At 39.1% G+C, this 15338-nt stretch overlaps 1 protein-coding gene across 2 annotated transcripts in view; it reads left to right on the top strand.

Annotated features, from left to right (window-relative positions):
- The window catches only part of MED13 (mediator complex subunit 13), a 49774-nt gene extending 35294 nt beyond the window's left edge, over window positions 1-14480 (top strand). For both annotated transcript variants that reach the window (XM_090122597.1, XM_031591517.2), the window contains 17 exons: window positions 55-269; window positions 647-843; window positions 2058-2974; window positions 4274-4441; window positions 5496-5719; window positions 6298-6487; window positions 6996-7458; window positions 7725-7944; window positions 8330-8521; window positions 8677-8900; window positions 9349-9491; window positions 9698-9856; window positions 9935-10120; window positions 10312-10460; window positions 10710-10883; window positions 11301-11401; window positions 12101-14480. In XM_090122597.1, coding sequence (XP_089978723.1) covers window positions 55-269; window positions 647-843; window positions 2058-2974; window positions 4274-4441; window positions 5496-5719; window positions 6298-6487; window positions 6996-7458; window positions 7725-7944; window positions 8330-8521; window positions 8677-8900; window positions 9349-9491; window positions 9698-9856; window positions 9935-10120; window positions 10312-10460; window positions 10710-10883; window positions 11301-11401; window positions 12101-12233 — 4055 coding nt within the window. In that variant the 3' untranslated portion in view covers window positions 12234-14480. The remainder of the gene's footprint in view (window positions 1-54; window positions 270-646; window positions 844-2057; window positions 2975-4273; window positions 4442-5495; window positions 5720-6297; window positions 6488-6995; window positions 7459-7724; window positions 7945-8329; window positions 8522-8676; window positions 8901-9348; window positions 9492-9697; window positions 9857-9934; window positions 10121-10311; window positions 10461-10709; window positions 10884-11300; window positions 11402-12100) is intronic.
- The last annotated feature ends 858 nt before the right edge of the window (window positions 14481-15338 follow it).

Genomic DNA, 15338 nt, shown 5'->3' on the forward strand with positions numbered 1-15338 from the left:
GAGATAACTCTAAATGTTGTCGTATTCTAAAGCCTACTTCTAATCTGAAATTAGGCACTGCAGATCTCCATAAAATGTATCCAACTCCACCTTCTTTGGAACAACACATCATGGGATTTTCTCCAATGAACATGAATAATAAGGAATATGGCAGTATGGACACTACACTTGGAGGAACAGTACTTGAAGGGAATAGTTCCAGTATGGGAGCTCAGTTCAGGATTGAAGTAGATGAGGGTTTCTGCAGCCCCAAACCTGCTGAAATAAAGGTAGGTAGTATTGATAGCCCTGATATGTTTCTTATGGTGCTGTTCAACCTGTTAATTAATCCTGAATAAGAACTGTGGGAAATTACCTGCAGATTTGTATCTTGTATTATACTGAGGTAGGTAAGATGCAAATAGTAGATACAGTTTTCTAGATGACTATTTTAAACTTCAAGAAAGCGTAATCTCAAATTAGCCATCAGTAAATTTAGGTAATGCATATTGGTAACTTTTGTTCGTGGCTTATTTTGTATTGCTGTGTCATTTGAGTGCAAATGACAAATGTGTAAATCTCAACTTTTATTCAGCCATTCTTTTTAAGGAGCATTTTAATTGCTGATATAATCAAATTCACATGCTTTACTGTGTATAACTTCCAGGATTATTCTTACGTTTATAAACCTGAGAACTGCCAAGCCTTAGTGGGATGTTCCATGTTTGCACCACTGAAGACACTTCCCAGCCAGTGTCTCCCTCCCATCAAACTGCCAGAAGAGTGCATATATCGCCAGAGTTGGACTGTGGGAAAGCTGGATTTGCTTCCTCCAGGACCTGCCATGCCATTTATCAAAGATGGGTATGAATTGTCTTTAATCCTTGTAAGACTTCAAGTTATTGACAACGTAGGAAGTACTCCTTCATTTTATTTTTTTTGCAACAAGAAAAATTTATAAAGGCACTACGTTCAGACAACTGACAGGAGATTTAAAAAAACTTCACACTTAAACCTTACTGCAAGAGACTGTCTTCTCAATAGCTTCTTAACTGTGCATACATCTTATTTGTTGTCTCATTTAAAGGTTTGTTGGGGAAGCTTAATAGTGGAAGTCCAGTGTTTAAATAAGTAATGGAGGTGGTAGCAATCAAGGTGCCTGTAAACTTGGGACTATTTTTTGCAGTGGTGTTGTAGGTACTGTAAAGGCTTCATAGGTGTTTCTTTTGTTTCTCAAACTGTTTTCTTAAATAGCCATTATCTCAGCTATGTTGGGACCAGAAAAACATTTCCTTTGGTTGAAAGCTATGTCCAGTGTGACATTGCCTGGTAACACTAGTATTGCAGTAGGCATTTTTGTAATCTGCATTTGGTAGTGATGGTTTTGCTGGCAGCACTTGAAGAAAATATTTATTCTTCCTTCTCTTCTGCAGTAGTAACTTCTATAGACAGATTAGGCAACAAGGAGGCTGTGTATTTATTGGAAAAAAGTGTGAATTTTGATTTATGTGTAAATGCTGTTGCTGCTTCTATTAAGGCTATTCATAATCAGTGTGTTCTCAAGTCTCATCAGTCTTGCAGGTCTTTGGAGTTATTCAGCTGCTTAGGGGGGGAAAAAAAGGAATTTAAACATTTCCAGGTGATACTTTCCTCATGGATCTGGCTGAATCTGCTGTTGGTACACCCAGTATATTTTCTTAGTGTTGTGTGTCAACACAAGATATAAATAAAGCATGAAAGGGAAGAGGTGCCCTTTAGGCTCCGTATATCCAGAACTTGTAGTTTTTACTGTCTACACTTGTTTCCTGGAAGCTTTGTGGAAAGAAAAAGACAAGAAAGGAGGAGGGGGAGGATTCTTTAACAGCACTGACAATGGGAATTCTGCAAAGTCATTTAGAACAAACACACTTGAAGTTCCTTAGGGAATGAAAATCTTTTGTAGATTGTGAAAGACTACTTCAAAAAAAAAAAAGCAAATATTAATTAGGGAGGTCCTTGTTTAGCAATTTGAGACTGACTTGACTTCTTGGTTTTGAAATTTATTTAAAGTATTTCTTTCTTCTCATGGCTCCTATCAGTGACGGAAGCACTATGGATCAAGAGTATGGCCCTGCATACACGCCGCAAACTCATACTCCGTTTGGAATGCCCCCGGGAAGTGCACCACCCAGCAATGGTGGAGCTGGGATTCTCCCTTCTCCTTCCACCCCTCGTTTCCCAACTCCCAGAACACCAAGGACTCCTCGGACTCCTCGTGGAGCTGGTGGGCCAGCAAGCGCGCAGGGGTCAGTCAAATATGAGAACTCTGATTTATACTCACCAGCTTCCACGCCATCGACGTGTAGACCACTTAATTCTGTTGAACCTGCAACTGTGCCTTCCATTCCAGAGGCACACAGTCTGTACGTGAATCTCATCCTCTCAGAGTCTGTAATGAATCTCTTCAAAGACTGTAACTTTGACAGCTGCTGCATATGCGTTTGCAATATGAACATCAAAGGTGCTGATGTTGGAGTTTACATTCCTGATCCAACACAAGAGGCCCAGTATCGGTGTACCTGTGGTTTCAGTGCTGTTATGAATAGGAAGTTTGGCAACAGTTCTGGACTGTTTCTTGAAGATGAATTAGATATTTTAGGTCGTAACACAGAGTGTGGCAAAGAAGCAGAAAAACGCTTTGAAGCTCTCAGAGCTACTTCTGTTGAACATGGCAGTGCAGGACTGAAAGAACCGGAGAAACTGCCTGATGAGTTAATACTGTTGCTGCAAGATCAATGCACCAACTTGTTCTCACCATTTGGAGCAGCAGATCAAGATCCTATTCCCAAAGTCAGTGCAGTTAGCAACCTGGTACGTGTAGAAGAAAGGGATTGTTGCAATGACTGCTACTTAGCCTTGGAACATGGACGCCAGTTCATGGACAATATGTCAGGAGGGAAAGTTGATGAAGCACTTGTGAAAACTACTTGCTTGCACCACTGGTCAAAAAGAAACGGTAAATACTGCAAACAACTTATTTACTACTTGTCCACCTATGAATTTTTGTGTGTTTTCCTTGTTGGATATTGGATACTTAAAAACAGCTTTTTCACCTGCGTGAATACATGTAGTGTTGTTCCAAACATGTTTCAACTGTGTTCATAACAATGATTCTTTAGGCTTGTTCTTTTAAAGCAACTTGTGGTGACTGCATCCACAGAGGTTCTGTGGAATGAGTGAATGTTGGGAAGTGTAGGTGGTTCAAATGGGGACTGTGCCATGAAAGGCTACTGTGGTAGAGTGAAACGATGTGTGATTCAGTTGGCTTCTGCCCCCTGTGAGAGGGGGTGGTAGTTGAATGGTGTGTGTGGTAAACAGTGCTTCTTTGTGGCCTTTGCTGTACGTTGGATCTACTGAAGGCACTTGGACTTTTCTTTCCATGCCTTGTCTGCTAATGCACTGTCTCACAGAACAGCCTTGCCTATAGATATTTGCTATCTACCTCTCCTCTCAGTAGCAGTCCTTCAAGTAGCAACTATAGCTGGGTAAACAGTAAAACATGGAACTTAAAGAAGTTAGCTGCAGTTAATAGTCATTGGTGAGGGCAAAGAGGATGAACAGCAAAGCACAAATGGGTTTCAGTGTATCTGTATGGGGCATTAAAGTTTATTAAGTCCCTGGTTCTGGTTCTAGATGAATCAATGCTTTCAGGTACCCAGGAGAAAAAACACTTGGTATTATGTGACCTTGGTGGTTAGGATATAAAGATGTCAAGATGCTTTTTAGAGCAAGGTTGTGAAACTGTAGCCCTAACAAATTTTATGTCGGTTTTTTATTCTCTAAGTTTGTGTGTTAGATGGCATAGTGGTGGGAATATGATGAAATGGACCACGTCTGAAGCTTCTGTTGGCTTCTCTGGAGGGAGCGCTGGGTAGCAGACTGCCTAAACCTCCTTGTTGGGAGGGGAAAATTCTGTAGTTTTTAACTTGCACAGCTTGATAGGGTGGTTAGTTTGTTTTGTTTTGTCATTTTAGGCTAAGAGGTAAAAATGCTAAGATATTAAGGCTTTCAGGAGAAGAAACTGTACGGACAAGAAACAGTTTGTTATTCTTAAATGACTGAGTTAGGAAGAAGAAAACTCTAAATCTGTGTACTAAACTTCTTCTATCTTGGCCTTTGGCTGACCTGCATGAACAGCACGTGCATTTCGGAAGAAAGCAGTTGTCTAAAATCAAGGTGTCTCTTAGGATCTGTGGAAGGTTGTATTTTACCCTATTGTAGTGGCAGACCTTGACAGCTCTTTTTGTCCTTTCAGTTGTGGACGTGAGCATGCAGTGTTCCCAGGACATCCTTCGGATGCTGCTCTCACTTCAGCCCGTTCTTCAAGATGCCATTCAGAAGAAGCGCACGGTCCGGTCGTGGGGTGTGCAAGGCCCTCTCACGTGGCAGCAGTTCCACAAAATGGCTGGCAGAGGCTCTTATGGTAAGCTGCTGTGTAGACTCCTGTCTGTTGGCCTTTGCTCGATCCGGCCACCAAACCTCACTGTCTGGATGCTGCCCAGCCTGTTGGAGTTCTGAACAACATCTGGACCATTCTTTATACTAATGAGAGCCATTAGACTGGGGAGAATTCTTCTCTTTACAGAAGCAGAAAATATTTTTTGAAACAGTGAATTAATTTCAAGTGTCTGTGTGCTTAAAATTGCCAATTGCACTGCTTGTATACATTTGACACTTATCCAAGTGAGAGACTGAAATTATCAAGATGGGTTCAGTGTTGAAAATGGAGCAGTTACTAAATGTTAGCTTTGAAATACTTGGTAAAATGTGCTTTATTGATCAGTAGTTTAGTTATAGTGAAGACCTGAGATCATCCAGTGTGCCGTGTCTATTACAAACAGTTGGAGCAGCCAACATGTGTTTACAGATAGGACAGTCAATTTTGTGCACTCATCTGAAGCTTTAAACTCTGATTTCGTAAACGTGTGTGAGATTTTCATTTGCCAACATGGAGAAGACCAGCCTTTCACCAGTGGATCTTTTGGAGCTATTCAAATATTTAGAACACCATAATTACACATTTAGGATATGTGTAAATGTGTGTTCTTCACTGTTTTCCTTCTGTGGTCCTTCATGTATCCACTTAAACTATCTACATCTCTTTCCCTTCTTTTTTGATCACTAACTCCTTAGATTCTATGAGGAAGGCTTCCTGGACAGTGAAGATCTGTTTCTGATTGTATGGTGGTAAACATAATAAACAACTGTGTAACTTCTTTAGGCCCTGGGAGATTTCAGATGAGAATAATTAGCTGTTTTTTTCTTCTTTGTGTGCTTATTTTCAGGGGGTTGGATCGTGCAATCCATGCTCTTTGTTTGTTTGTTAAAAGGAAAACTATTCCATTTATTATCAGTGCTACTTCCTTTTAGATGCTGGGAATGCTAGTGTTTCTTCTTTTCATGTTTTCCTAGAAGCAGGTTGTTAATTTTTAAGCTTGCTGCTTAATATATTGGAAAAATCTATCTTGCTTTTCCAGGAACTGATGAGTCCCCAGAACCACTGCCAATCCCAACGTTTTTGTTGGGCTACGATTACGATTTTCTGGTGCTGTCTCCGTTTGCATTGCCGTACTGGGAGAGGCTGATGCTGGAACCTTATGGATCTCAAAGAGATGTTGCTTATGTTGTGGTGTGCCCTGAGAATGAGGCTCTGCTAAATGGAGCAAAAAGCTTCTTTAGGGATCTGACTGCAATATATGAGGTACATTATTTATGGCAGTTAGCAGTGAAATGGGTTTTTGAAAAACTGTTTCTAATACACGCTCATAACTACTTATCAGGCTTGTCTCCCATGATATAAATGCTTGCACAGAATCCTATCTCAGAAAGCTGCTAGAAAGGATTTTAGGAACGGGCACTTGAAAGATAAGGGCTGTTCATGCTGCTCATCTTTCCTTTTAGTAATAGATGTTTTGAGAATCTGTATCAGATAAACGCCACTCAGTGGTAAAACTGTGCATTGCCTCTTGAGTTTTAGTTATGTTAGGTGAATTCATTAAATGCCTGTGTTACTTAGATTGTGGTTAAGATTTTTTCTTAATTAACCTTTTTTTCTTGTATTTAGTAAAACATGAAAATAAACCGTAAAATCATTATACAGTGCTCTAAAATCATTAGGCAGCATTTCATACCGATGTCGTTTTCTAGAATTAAAATATTACTTAGGAATGTCATAACTAAGCTATGAGTCTTTCTCTGTCTCTCTCTCTGCTCGTTTGTTTGATATTTTATTATTATTATTTTTTAATCCCTACCTCACATCTTATTTTGCTTTTGCAGTCTTGCAGACTTGGCCAACATAGACCTATCTGTAAATTATTGCCTGATGGAATCATGAGAGTTGGACCTACTGCTTCAAAGAAACTTTCTGAGAAGCTGGTCACAGAATGGTTCTCACAGACAGCTAATGCCAACAGTGAAGCATTTTCCAAACTCAAACTGTATGCCCAAGTTTGCAGATATGAGCTGGGTATGAATATTTTTTTTTGTTTTGTTCTTATTCCATGGAGTTAACACCTAATCCACTGCAGAAGAAGAGCAGTCATTGGACTTACTTATTGAATCTGCTCTTTGTTGCAATCTTCTAATTTTAAGCTAGGAAAAAAATAAAGAAGAAAACCCATATCTTTAGATATGTTCTAAAATGGCTGCTTATCTATCAGTATTTCTTAGGGAATGGCAGTGCTCTTGCTCAATAGAGACTGCTACTGTCTTTTTCCATTGCTGTCTTAGGTTCTGAGGCAGTGATTTCTTGCTCAAGTTCTAATGACTTGAAAACAAAAATTACTTTTGAAATAGATTTCTGAGTGTTTCTGGAAGTGTTATAAGACTATTAGAAATGGAAATGTTAATGCTTGTATTTTTTTGAAAGATAAAATATATGCTTAAGTTTTGCTAAAACTGCTCTAGGCTTAGTCTAAGTATACACAAAACTAGTTGCAATATAAAATGTATGGATTTATTTTCCTGTTTTTTAGGTCCTTATCTTGCTTCTCAGCCTTTGGACAATTCATTACTTGCCCAAACAAATCTGGTCCCTCCTTCTAGCCAGCCAGCCTCTGCTCTGCCCCCAGTGACTGCCAGCACTGGAAATCCCAACACTCCGTCTGCTCCTGCAGCTTCTACCAGTAGTACTATGACAGCAACGTCAAACAGTGCCATGTCTTCTGCAGCTACTACAGCTAACTCAACTTTAACTACCACTGCCACGTCATCCTCTTCTGCTAACATAGGCAGTGGGATCCCAACAAACAAGCCTTCTTCGTTTCCACCTTTTAGCAGTATGAACAATACCACTTCTGCTTCCCTGCCCTCTCAGGCTGCAACAGTCCAAAACGGGCAAACAGGAGGACAGCAGCAACAGCCGGTGCTGCAAACGGCAGGGATGTCTGGAGATGCTGCTACAGCACCTGCACAGCCTCACCCAGAGGTTTCTGAAAGGTAATGGAGCTGTTAAAACTCACTCTGCCCACAGAACTATGTGCTGATGAGCTTCTGTAAGAAAGAAGGCAAAAGAAAAAAAGCAAGTAATGCTGAGCTGCTGGCAAGCTCACATACAAAATTGAATTATAAACACAATTTCTTATGCCACAGTTAACTTAAAGGTCTTTAATCTTTGATAGTTTTGTCTTTAGTTCTAACTTAAGTAAAAATAAGTCACTCTAAAACTCAGTGTTTTGTAACTGCTTTCAAAATTTCACTTTCAGCACTATGGATCGTGATAAAGTTGGAGTTCCTACAGATGGGGATTCACACGCTATCACCTACCCACCTGCCATTGTAGTTTACATAATTGATCCTTTTACATATGAAAAAAAGGATGAGAACAGTAGCTCATCTAGTTTGTGGACACTTGGACTTCTGCGCTGCTTTTTAGAAATGGTTCAGGTTCTTCCTCCTAACATCAAGAATATAATTTCTGTGCAGGTGAGCCAACATACGCATAAATGTGCCTAATAAAATATCTTTGGCTTTAGCTGTATTTTGGAGATGATAATACCCTTCTTTTGTTCTCTGAGGAAATTTTCAATGAGAAAAATGAGAAAATATGATTCAATCGTAGAATCATAGAATCACTCATGTTGGAAAAGACCTTAAGATCGAGTCCAACCACGACCTATCCATACCACCCTAACTCTAACAACCCTCCACTAAATCATGTCCCTGAGCCATGTAGCTTTAGTCCAAGTGGCAGACCTCAAAGAATTAGAGAAATGATTGTATAGTTAAATCCTGAAAGCAGCGTACCCAAATACGATCTCAAGAAATGTAATAACGAAACAATTTTATTTCCCTGTGTGACCTATTCTAGATTGTTCCATGTCAGTACCTTCTGCAGCCAGTGAAACACGAAGACCGGCAGATTTATACTCAGCATTTGAAGTCTTTAGCATTTTCAGCATTTACTCAGTGTCGGAGACCTCTTCCATCTTCCACCAACGTGAAAACGTTAACTGGCTTTGGCCCAGGCTTAGCCATGGAAACGGCTCTTAAGAGCCCTGATGTGAGTATTCTTATGATTAATGTGGTTCTCTTAATATGCAGATGAGAGAAACGTCCCTTTTTATTAAATTGTTGCTGTCTTTCATGTGGACTGAACAGAGTTCTTAAGAATAATCACTACTTGAAACATCATTTTCTGTTCTGTCGTCCTTATAGAGACCTGAGTGTATTCGACTGTACACCCCTCCTTTTATATTGGCTCCTGTAAAAGACAAGCAAACAGAGCTTGGAGAAACTTTTGGAGAAGCTGGCCAGAAGTACAATGTGCTTTTTGTAGGCTACTGTTTGTCTCATGATCAAAGATGGCTTCTTGCATCCTGTACAGATCTCTATGGAGAACAGTTAGAGACGTGCATAATAAATATTGATGTACCAAACAGGTAAGTACCAAACTCCTTTGATTTTTAGCATGTGTATATTCTTTCTTTCAAAGAATTATTTTCATCAAGATGATGTAAGAATATCTCTTGCTTTTGTAGACCCATTATGTTGCAAATTTAAACAAAGTGGATAATTTCAGTCTTATGTGTATATTGAGTTAAATTTCTAGAAGGAATATCACATGGTTTCCTGTGATTTATGAATGCTTTTGTTTGTGTGATTTCCCCCTTCCACACCCCTTCTTCTGGCTTTTGGTGTCAATGTTAGAATGTGATGAATGAAAAGCGAACCAATCAAACCTTTTTTGAAGTTGCTCTTATGAGCCACAATATTAACATTCTTGTGTCCTGTGAATGTTCAGGTTAGTACAAATAAGTTCCAAAGCTGGCAATAGAAGTTTGTTGCAGATGGGTTCAAGTTTTGTTTTCTCTTCTGTTTAAATTTTAGAGCTCGCAGGAAAAAGGGCTCTGCCCGCAGGCTTGGTCTTCAGAAACTCTGGGAATGGTGCCTGGGACTCGTGCAGATGAGTTCTTTGCCTTGGAGAGTCGTAATAGGCCGCTTAGGAAGAATAGGGCATGGGGAACTAAAAGGTAATGTTTGCTTTTTAGAGTCTAAAACTCAATTTGAAGCTTTCATTTGAAATAGTCTAGCGTCAATCTCTTTTTGGAAGAAAACCTAGGTAAAGCATACAAAGGAGCTCTAAGTTAATACACATGAATGCTACATCATTTGTAGAATAAGCATTCTTCAGCAAGCACTGTTCTTCTAGGCAAATGTATGTCCTTTGTATCCTCAGATTGGAGTTGTTTGTTGAGTCGCCGAAATCTTCAGTCCCTCAGTAAGAGGCTGAAAGACATGTGCAGAATGTGTGGCATCTCTGCTGCAGACTCTCCCAGCATTCTCAGTGCTTGTTTGGTAGCAATGGAACCACAGGGGTCCTTCATTATTATGCCAGGTATGTGAGAAACCACATTTTGGTGGGGGAACTTATAGTTTGTTTTTGCAAAACTAAGGAAATATTTTTCTTCTAAAGATTCTGTGTCGACCGGCTCTGTGTTTGGACGCAGCACCACTTTAAATATGCAGACATCTCAGCTGAATACCCCCCAGGACACGTCGTGCACTCACATACTTGTGTTCCCCACATCTGCTTCTGTGCAAGTAGCATCGTCAACTTATACCACTGAAAACTTGGATCTGGCCTTCAACACAAACAATGGTAAGTAGATTGGATTTATTCTTGTTTTAAAAACAAACCAACCAAAGACCCATCATCACTCTCCCTGTAGGAGGAATAAGACTTTACTGAACCACAACATTTATATGGAAAATCACTTGATTTCAGAATGTGCTGTCATATGCCATAGGTAAGGAAGCTGTAGAAATTAACTGTTTCTGTTCTTTTTCAAGATGGAGCAGATGGAATGGGCATCTTTGACTTGTTAGACACTGGAGATGATCTTGATCCTGATATTATAAATATACTTCCTGCATCCCCTACTGGATCCCCTGTACATTCTCCAGGGTCCCACTACCCCCATGGAGGTGATATGGGCAAGGTAACTGTTAGAGTAAATATGGAGGGGTGTGTGTGTGGTTGTTTGCTTTCTGACATCTACTTATTTCCTTTCTGAAATGGAATGTTTCTGTGAAATATTTTGAATTAATTGGATGTTGGATTGTCATTGTAAAAATCCATGTAATGCCTGGATCTTTCAAAATACTTTGTGATTTGAAAGCTGCAGATAATTTCTCCTAACTCTGCGGTCTCCTAATAGTAAAACCATTGCCTGTTGTTTTTTTTATAGGGTCAAGGTACAGATCGACTGCTTTCAACAGAATCTCACGATGAAGTAACAAACATACTGCAACAGCCACTGGCCCTTGGTTATTTTGTGTCAACTGCCAAAGCAGGTCCCTTGCCTGACTGGTTTTGGTCAGCGTGTCCTCAAGCACAAAATCAGTGTCCCTTGTTTCTTAAGGTACTGTACCTTCAGCAGGCTGCACTGGCTTGTCTATTTTAGTTATTTTTTTTTAACAGAGAATTAATTTACCCTGAGTACCTTTTGTATGTAATAGTCAGACCTTAAGGGACAGCAACTGAACTTTGAAGTCTGCATATTATTAGAAATCTTGTGTCACTGGAGTTTGCCTTTTTAATCATCATTTAATGTAGGCACAAATATTTTAAAAACGATTTCCTTAGGTGTATTACACTATTAGCATTGTGCTTTTAGGAGAAAGAATTCCTGCACTCATGAGCTGCATAAGGATATGCTTTCTTTAACTTGTATGTCAGAGAGTAGTAAGTGGCTGCAATATTTGGGTCAGCAGAACAAAGGGAAGGAAGTTATAGTTGAATCAGACACTGACTGCTAACATCTTCCTTCCTTCCTTAGGCCTCTTTGCACCTCCACGTGCCTTCAGTGCAATCAGACGAGCTACTCCACAGTAAACACTCCCATCCACTTGATTCTAATCAAACTTCTGATGTGCTCAGGTATTTGTGATTGATTGCTTGCAAAAACAGTTGTGCATTTCATTTTTAATACTGCTGGTGTGGATCTGGATATTTGGTTTTTTTTTGCCATTAGTTTTTTCATTGTATCACTGCTCTTAGTACATCACAAAACAAATTGCTGTGCACCGAAGGATGAAAAAACGTCTTCACTACAAGACAGTGTGGTTTAATACAGACATCTCTAAACTCTTATTTAACTAACTAATGTTGATTACAACTGAAAATATTTGAAAAATATTAAATTCGTTAAAAAATAGTGCATAAATGAGAGGAGGATGGTAATACCTGAGCCAGAATCTTATGTGAGTCGTGGGAATACTGAAGTACAGGGGCGTGTAGATAGTCGTGTACACATAAGACACTTGTTAATGAGAAAGCAGCACCACATTTGTGTTTTTTGGTATGTGAATCTCTCAGCATGAATTATCAACAACTATGATTAGATTAATTATTGATTAGATTGGATTAGATTATTGATTAAAATAATAGAGTATTTTCTACTGAAATGAAGTTTAGCTTTAATCTGCTCTCAATAATTCTACAGTTGTGTTATTTCAAAATGTTGGCAAACCCATTTTATATGTTTAATACCAAAGCAACTGCATTGCATTAAACTGGTGCTGTAAAATGCTGGTGAGAAAAATCTGTTGGCTTGATGGAAGCTTGTTTGCTTTTCAGGTTTGTTCTGGAACAGTACAATGCACTCTCCTGGCTAACCTGTGATCCTGCAACCCAGGACAGACGGTCATGTCTCCCGATTCATTTTGTGGTGCTGAATCAGTTGTATAACTTTATCATGAATATGCTGTGACCTTCATCTGAATTTTGCAAGACAAAAAATGAGGAAAAGGGATATTTCACTGCAGGACTAAGTTATAATTCTTCTCAGTGCAAGTTGTTTGTGATGGGGTATGAATCTTGTTACTTCCAGCAAATATTGTTTTGACTTGTGAGAGGGGTACTTATCACCTGCTGTCTTTGAGTCAATGACTATGGGGGACGCTTTAGAATGATGATCAGAAAGTGTATTATAACATTTTTAGTAGCAAAATTAACCATTTTTCCCCGGTCACAGTATTTGTGAAGAGTAATGAGCCATAGTACCCAGTCACGGTTAATGAATATTAAAAGCATGGAGATGAGAAGAAACGTGAGGAACAATGAGTTTCAACCTATGGCTTCAGAACATCAAGATGTTCTTGTATTGGATTATAGTACCTAGTATTCAAAAATGCCTGCATCTCTTATTTATTGTAAGTTTTTAAATGTATAAATTGTCTTATATTTCTTAACCTCTTTTATAAAAATTTTCCTAGAAGGTTTATACTGCCTTCTTGCTTTAAAGCAATTGGTCTAAAATATATGTAATCGTCTTAATTAAAAGTTGCAGTAGGTTGCTTTTAGAGTATTATTTTTTTGTAAGGGGGTGGGCGGGGACAGTAAATTTGTATTGTCTTGATGTACAGTTTAATGGGTATAGAGGGGTTAATGTCCATACCATTGTGTGTGGGGGATTTACAGCTAAGCTGTAGTTGCAGAGTACATGTACAGTAATGAAGTTCACTGTGTTTATATAAATTGAAAAGGTACCGGGTCTTACAGCATTTTATATCACACCTTTACAGAGTAACAATGGCAATATATCAGTGATATTGTAGGTGGTTTAACTTGTAGTGAGAATAAAACGAATAAACTCTTCAACTGAAGTTTGTGTTATGGTTCAGGGCTGTGGCTAGATTCTCAGATCTATTTCCAGTATCCTAGTTTAATTATTACAAGAATATCTATTTGTGCATTGCTGTTGCTAGATATTCTTGGCACTGTGGTGAGCATTATTTTCTCCTGTTTGTGACAAAACACAAACCTAAAGTGGAAGGCACAGAACACAGATCTTACCCAAAGTCTCCAGTGAGGCTGAAATTTAGCCCAGCTCTAGCCATTTTACAAATGCAAAAACAGTCAATCTTGACTTTAAGATTGGTGTGTGTTTAACTAAAACGTGATGTATATAGATTCTCAGTGAATTCTGGTATTCAGATTTTATTCCCTTAGTTGAGGGGGGGGGAACTAAAAAATATCCCAATCACCCAAAAAAACTGAAAAAACAACAAAATGCCCCAAATGCTTTCCTCTTTCATGTATTTTTGTCATGGTGGTGAAGGTTCCAAATATCAGTGTATGGCCTTTCCCATATCCCCTTTTCAGACTGGGGTGTGTGTGCTAAGGAGGCTCAGCCCTCCCTGAGGAATGGCCTGACAAATCACAAGGCTTTGGTAAACCTCTCCTCCTTCACCATTTCTTCCTCCGTAGTTTCCTTCCTTTCTCCTAGCAGACACCAAATGTCTGATGGTGCTCTAAAATAGCCCCTACGGGTGCTGAAGAGCAACTGCATCTGCTTTTCCTTGGTTCCTCATCTTCTGACTGCCAGATTGAAAGCTTAACTCCTGCAGTGCTCACGTGAGTCTGTTGCTGTAATCATGTCCTGGGTCTTAACGCTGTCCGTCGAGCTGGTTAAACCTGTACAGGAGCAAGTTAAGATCCATTTTTGCACCCACTGTTAATCCTCTACAAGGAAGAAATCACTTGTATTTACAAAACGTACTATGTTAATGAAAATTATGGTTTTGTAAATGCAAAATACCTGCCTGAGAATTTTTTTCTTACAATGTCTCCTTGAATTATGTATATACAATATTAGCGCCTTTTTTGTTTTGTATAAAGAAGTTGTACAATTGATGAAAACTTTCAGTCATTTCTTCAAAACAATTTGAGTGCAATCAGCAGTTACCATATTTTGATACATAGTTAATAACTGGGTCTGTCCATTCATTCATCTTGATGAAGCAGCACATGTTTTTGTCTTACAGAGGGTTTTTCCCCTCATTTGGTTGAGATTTTTGAAGTGGAGAACTGCTCCTAAAACTGAATCTTCAAAGTACATGTCCTAATTTTTTTTTTTTTTTTTGAAGTTTTGTTGCTTAAGTGGTCTTTTTTAATCCTGCCTCAGCTAGCCATGTTCCAAGAGCTGGGATTGGTGTGGCTTTTTGTGTTGTTCATACAGGTAAGTGAATCAGCTGCCTAAATTGTGATACAACTCAGTTCTGTTACCCAGACCATAACCTTCCCTGTGAAGATCTCCAATTGTGAAAGCTGCCAGTTTCCAGTTTCCCACTTCCACTGCTCCCCTTCCCTTTCCAGTGCAGTTAAAGTAAATGATAATGAAATTAATACTGTAACTACTAAAAAAAATGAGGAGGGCCACTTCTGAATAGTCACAGCTGGAGGGAGGTGTACATATCAACATTGCCAAAACCGTGCAGCTAACTACTACACTGAGCATAGTTTTTCATTAGCTACTCTCTTTTCACTATTTTAAGTGCACATAATTGCAGATTTATAAATAAAACTGTCACGAGCCAGTAACTCGGGTTCTTTAGCAAGTGCAATCTTAAATATTTGAAAACCTCAGCTCTGGCTTCTCAAAGAGGTCTTGCAAAAACATGTTGTTCTGGCAGTGCTCTGTTGAGGGGAGTTTCCACATCTACTCCTTCTGTGTGTCCAAAGAAAGAGAAATCTGAGATCCTTCCATTCCAATTAAAAATACGTATTTTAATCGAGCTCTTCAGGAATTGAGTCACGTAGTAACCTCTGCCTTGTTGCTGTTTGGGTCAGTTCTGAGCACACAGTGCAGGCCAGCAGGCCACCACTCCTACTTGTCAGCAATGCTTCTGTTTTAAAGTAGCTCTCACGTGTAGATCTTCCTGATGTTTCCTGAAATAATTAAAAAGGAATTTATATTTAAATCCTCAGCTATATTCCTCCTTAGCTGTCAGTGTGGCACAGATCACTGTATTTCTATATTTACCTCCAGTGGTAATTTTAACTTCATGTGTTGCTATGAAGATGGGCTGCTGTC

Source organism: Phasianus colchicus, chromosome 21 (genome assembly GCF_987193195.1).
Source record: "Phasianus colchicus chromosome 21, bPhaCol1.hap1.1, whole genome shotgun sequence".
Taxonomy (NCBI): domain Eukaryota; kingdom Metazoa; phylum Chordata; class Aves; order Galliformes; family Phasianidae; genus Phasianus; species Phasianus colchicus.